General features: G+C 39.5%; 1 protein-coding gene across 1 annotated transcript; it reads left to right on the top strand.

Moving 5' to 3' along the window:
• The first annotated feature begins 3,514 nt into the window (after positions 1-3,514).
• LOC147565178 (uncharacterized) lies at positions 3,515-5,398 on the top strand. Its single transcript, XM_086666603.1, has 2 exons — positions 3,515-3,613; positions 4,369-5,398. Exon 2 carries the CDS (start codon positions 4,408-4,410, stop codon positions 5,185-5,187), a length of 780 nt encoding a protein of 259 aa, XP_086522729.1. The 5' UTR covers positions 3,515-3,613; positions 4,369-4,407; the 3' UTR covers positions 5,188-5,398.

Genomic DNA, 5,398 nt, shown 5'->3' with positions numbered 1-5,398 from the left:
ATGAAGAGGTCTTCATAAAACTACCTCCCGGTTTTTCTAAACAGGGGGAGTCTAAAGTTTGTCGTTTACAAAAGTCTCTATATGGCCTAAAACAGGCCTCCCGTCAATGGTTCTCTAAATTCTCTTCAGTCCTTATCAAAAAGGGCTTCACACAGTCCCTTTCCGACTATTCGTTATTTTCTCTCTGCACAGAATCTGTCCATCTCTACGTATTAGTTTATGTAGATGACATCGTTATTACTGGAAATGACGAAATCGCCATCTCTCAACTAAAATCTTTTCTTCACACCACCTTTTCTCTCAAAGATTTAGGTCCTCTTAAATACTTTCTAGGGATCGAGGTCTCTCGCTCCTCTCAAGACATCTTCTTGTGTCAGCGCAAATATGCCCTTGACATTATTACAGATTCAGGTCTTTCTGCCTGTCGTCCCTCTCCATTTCCAATGGAACAGAAACTTCGTCTAAGTCCTTCTGATGGTGACCCTCTTCCGGATCCCACCATCTATAGACGACTGATTGGTCGCCTCCTCTATCTCACTGTCACCCGACCTGACATCAGTTATGCAGTGAATAATCTTAGTCAATTTCTTCAAAAACCTAGCACCACTCATCTCGATGCTGCTCATCGTGTTCTACGATATCTCAAAGGATCTATTGGTCATGGTCTACTCCTATCTTCCACCAGTTCTTTACACATATCTGGATATTGTGACTCCGACTGGGCTGGCTGTCCGTCCACCCGTCGTTCTACAACGGGATATTTCACTATGTTGGGTTCTAGCCCACTCTCCTGGAAATCTAAAAAGCAACCTACCATTGCTAAGTCTTCCGCTGAAGCAGAATATCGTGCCCTAGCACATTTAACTAGTGAACTTCAATGGTTGAAATATCTACTTCGCGATCTTGGTATCGACCGCTCTTCTCCTATGTCAGTTTACTGTGATAATAAAGTAGCACTCCACATAGCTGATAACCCAGTTTTTCATGAACGTACAAAGCATATTGAGATTGATTGTCACTTCGTTCGGAAAAAGATTAAAACCAACGTCATTGCTCCCCGTTTTACACCTACTTCTGAGCAACTAGCGGATATTTTCACGAAGCCACTTGGAGCAGATGCGTTCAAACATATTATTGGCAAGTTGGGCATCACGTCCCTTTCAGCTCCAACTTGAGGGGGGGAGTGTTAAGGTATATCACCAGGCCCAAGAATACACAAGCCCACCAACATCATGGGATGACCGGCCAACTAGCAAGAGGAAGCCCAACTGGCTATAATTAGGGTTTCCTAATTATTAATAGTTTCCTAACTATTAATTGTTATTTTATGTAATAACTTGTTAAAGGAAGTTTCCATGTTTCCTAGATTTACTTCTATATGTAACCTACATGTAAACCTATAAATACTCATGTAAACTAGATGAATAAACACACAGAGAATTCTTTCTTCCATCTCTCTCTCTCCCCCACACGATTTCTCTCTCTCTCTGTGTTCAGTTAATTATAATCTTCTATTATCAAGAGGTGATTTACCTCTTCACAGTATGTGTATCGAGTTGTGAACTTCGATGAGGAAAATCATATGGGTTGTTGAAGGTGTTGGTGGTAACGATAGGTGCTGGTGGTTGTGAAGTTTGATAATGGAGGGTCTGGTGGTCGGTGAAAGAGGTTGGTGGGGTTGATGTTTGTTGGATGGTGAACGGTTGTGGTGTGGGTATAGGAGGAGAAGATTTTTGACTCATACCTTCGAGTTTGAGGTTGAAATATCTGATTGTGTCATTGATTTGACTAAGTTGGCAATCGATGCGGTAAAATTTTTCGGTGTTCTCTCTCTTGTATTCGAAAAACGATTCTTCTAACTTTGAAACCGAGGATAAACCTTCTTTAATGTTGTCCCATTCGAAAACGAAAGTTGGAGTCTTCTCTTTGACGGGAGTAGTTGGAACAGTAAGGTTTACCATTGTAAACAATATATATATAAAAAATTATGGCTCTGAATACCACTTGATGTATACGCAGCGGAAAATAAAGAAGATAAATAACGAAAGCGAAGAACGACTAAAATAACTGAAATACTTAAACTTTGATTCGTTTTTCTCTTCAATATATCTTTAATACGGACAGACTGAACCTTCTTTTATAGGAGTTAAGACTCTTCTAGATAGACTCAAACTAGACTTTCCTAAATAACGAAAATACTTAAACAAATCAACTTCCTAAACCTAGATTCAATAAGAATCTTATTAAACTTGGACTATTTCTAAAACCCTAATAGTTTGGCCGAGTCGCCTAGGTGGTTGAGCCGGCTGTGAGGCCCATTGGCGATTTATCCGTCCCAGTCTTATTTGCATCAAAAGCGTTCTCGATCGAGTTGTTGTTACTTTCCATCCTGATCTGGTCCTTGTAGATAATAATGCAAAGCCACTCTGATTTGGTTAAAGTTATTAAGTTTGAACTTTTGTTAACTACAGTACAATTTATTGTCCTTGAGACCTCTATCGTCTAACTATAAGTCTAAAGGTTTGAATGGTTACTTATAAGTCAGAAAGCTAGGCCAAATGTTCTTACCAACCAATTGATTCTAACCCTTTGATTTTTTAAATTTCGAGAATGCTCAAGACCAATAAATTACTATGAAATGAATATAGATTAAACCTGAAGAAGAGGGTATTCTTGCCCTTGAATCAGGAGTTACAGATTAGTCGGTCGGCTTGGCGCGGTAGGTGATCAATGGGGTGCTGATGCTCAATGGACTTTAGATGGGTCTGCTCCAGCCATTCTTGTTGTTCCTGGTACAGAGGGGGTTGCAGCTCAAGATTGTTTCTTACTTGCCTATTTGCATTTATCTTATTTATATTTTGTTTTTTGTTTATTTATTTATTTATTTATATTTTGTTAATATGTACTTGGTAAATCCCGGGTGAATGGCCCTATTTGTTTTTTGTTTCCAGCTTAAATGGTTTTGGCTCAAAATAGGCGAAAGAAGAGAGGTTAATACAGAAATTTATACAATTCCTTACTCAAACGAAATTTAGGTTGTTTTGATTTCACCTATTTCTATAAAAATAAATGAATTTCCGTGCAAATAGATATTTCCGCCGTTTGTTACAAAGTATATTTCCATAATTTTAATTTTTTAGAGAATCTATTTTCATGAAATACTCTATTTTTATTAATTCCTATCTCCTCTTTACGAATTAGCTTTCATGGAAAGTCAAAAACTAAATAAATAATACTTTTATACATTCAAATACTTGATATATAAGCTACCATCGAAGTGAAAAAAAGGGTTTTTTTGAGGAGAGAGAACGAGAGGAGTGACGTCAGCGACGATATCTCTTCTCCCCCCTCCTTTTTCTCAACCCTAACCCTAAATTCCATAGAGAGAACGTTCATCTAGATGATTAAAACCTTTTCATATCCCACATGCAAATAGGAAAGTGAAATATTAGCTATCACTTATCTCTAGATCCAATAAATTTCGCCCAGAGACTACCCAATCGGCTAGAAATAGAACATTCAAAGAAGGCCAGAAGTCGAAGAGTTTCAACCAATAATCCAAGCCAACTACTTTCGAGAAGAATTATCAAGGCTCAGAAGGTGGAGTATCCAAGTAAGTATATTCTTTAATTTCTAGTTTATCGAGTTTTTTTGTGCATTGCATACATGTGTCATGAGTAATTAAGGGTAGATTAGGCTGTTCATTTCCCGGAGTGAGGCATGCACCGGATATTATTGCTTCCGTTCCCCTTGGTGTTCGTGGATTGGGCTCTAAAGGTTTGAGCAACAGGTGGTGGTCTTGTTCTGGTATCTCGCTCCTTCCCTAGAGCTGAAGAATCTACTATCCATCAAGTGCTATCTTTTTCCAGATTTAGACTCAACCAGTGGAGCTTAATGTATTCTTATCTTCTTAACCCTCTCCTTCATTTACTCATTTCTAGACTCTCGTCCCCCCCATTCATATACCACTACCCCTCCTTTCTTCTCATCTTCTTCTTTCAGAGCTGGTTCATGTCGACCCATTCCCATCATCATAGCATTGAGAGCCTCACCCAACAGATGTCTATCCAAATGAATATATCCGAGTATGGGAATCTTACCATCACCTATCCCAAGCCTTCTGTTAGCAAGGATCTCCAAGAGATATCTTCGGGTTTTATTGCTAGGCTTTGCTGCCCCTATGACTTTGGTATTGGTTTCATTAGGAAACATTTGTCTGGTCAATCTCAGTTCTTCCGAGAATGTGCGATCAACAAAGCTCTTACTGGTCCAAATCACTTTGTTATCAAGCCAAGAAGTCAGATTGTTTTGAATGAGATAAATCAGGGTAGGCCATGGATCATCAGAGGTTGGTTAGTTATCATGCAGGAAGTGGACTTTCCACTAGGAGACGAGGTCCCGGAGTTAATGTCGGAGCCAATGTGGTGCAGTTTTGCAGGGTTACCCTCAGCCATCCAGAACACAAAGGATTTGGAAACTATTTTCTCTTGCATGGGTTATATCATGCAGATACAACCCAAAAACTTTAGTATGGTTCCAAATACTTTGATCAGGATCCAGTTCATGTACGATGTGCGTACCCCTCTCCTGGCTACTTTGAATTCAATTTTCACAGATGGAGGGAAGCCGATAAACTTTAGCTACCTCAGGTTTCCAAAGGCTATTTGTCATAGATGCCGTATCATCGAACATCCTGCTACCCCATGCATCAAGCCGAATAGAAGAGCTTCTGTCTCCCCTTTGAATGCAACTGTGCCTGCTCCCATCTCGCCAGGTAATTGGGCCATCTCAGTCGTACCCTCTCTTACTCATCAAGCAGCTTCCACTAGTTTAGTGGATTCAAATAAGAATAAAGGAAAGAGGAAAGAGGGAGAACGTCTGATGGAAGTCAAAATAGAAGTGGGAGAGTTTGGTCAACAAGGGTTTAAGAAACAGAAGGATTTCAGCAAGGGTAGCAGTTCGTTAATGGAAAATTTGAGAGGTATTCCTTTTCCTGGTAATATGTTAGTGGCTTTGGACAATGAAGAATTCATCCCTCCCAGCTGGTACGTCCCACCTCCGGAATCTCTTGACAGTCCAGAGGAGAGAAGGAGACATCGATTATCAGACTCTTTCCTGGTTTCTCCCAGCCATTCTTCAGGAGCTCATGATGATGGAATGGATGAACAGCCTAATCTAGTAGATTAGATTAGTGGGGTCTCGGTCTTTTGGGTGTTTTTTGTTATTCAGGTGTTTTTATTAGGGTTAGTCTCATGTTTAGTTCTTCTTGTTACTTTTATGTTATGCTTGTTTAGTTTACTTCTTTTTTGGGTTATGTTATATGGTTTCATCTGGTTAGACAGATGAACAGATACTTTTGGGGTTGTTTAAGGTTATGTTAAGCTATGCTGTTAGTTCT

This window comes from Eschscholzia californica, unplaced genomic scaffold, assembly GCF_041429995.1.
Source record: "Eschscholzia californica isolate CP2 unplaced genomic scaffold, dmEscCali1.0.p SCAF_1, whole genome shotgun sequence".
Taxonomy (NCBI): domain Eukaryota; kingdom Viridiplantae; phylum Streptophyta; class Magnoliopsida; order Ranunculales; family Papaveraceae; genus Eschscholzia; species Eschscholzia californica.
The sequence above is the reverse complement of the archived record's forward strand: the minus strand, read 5'-3'. Positions and strand labels throughout refer to the sequence as shown.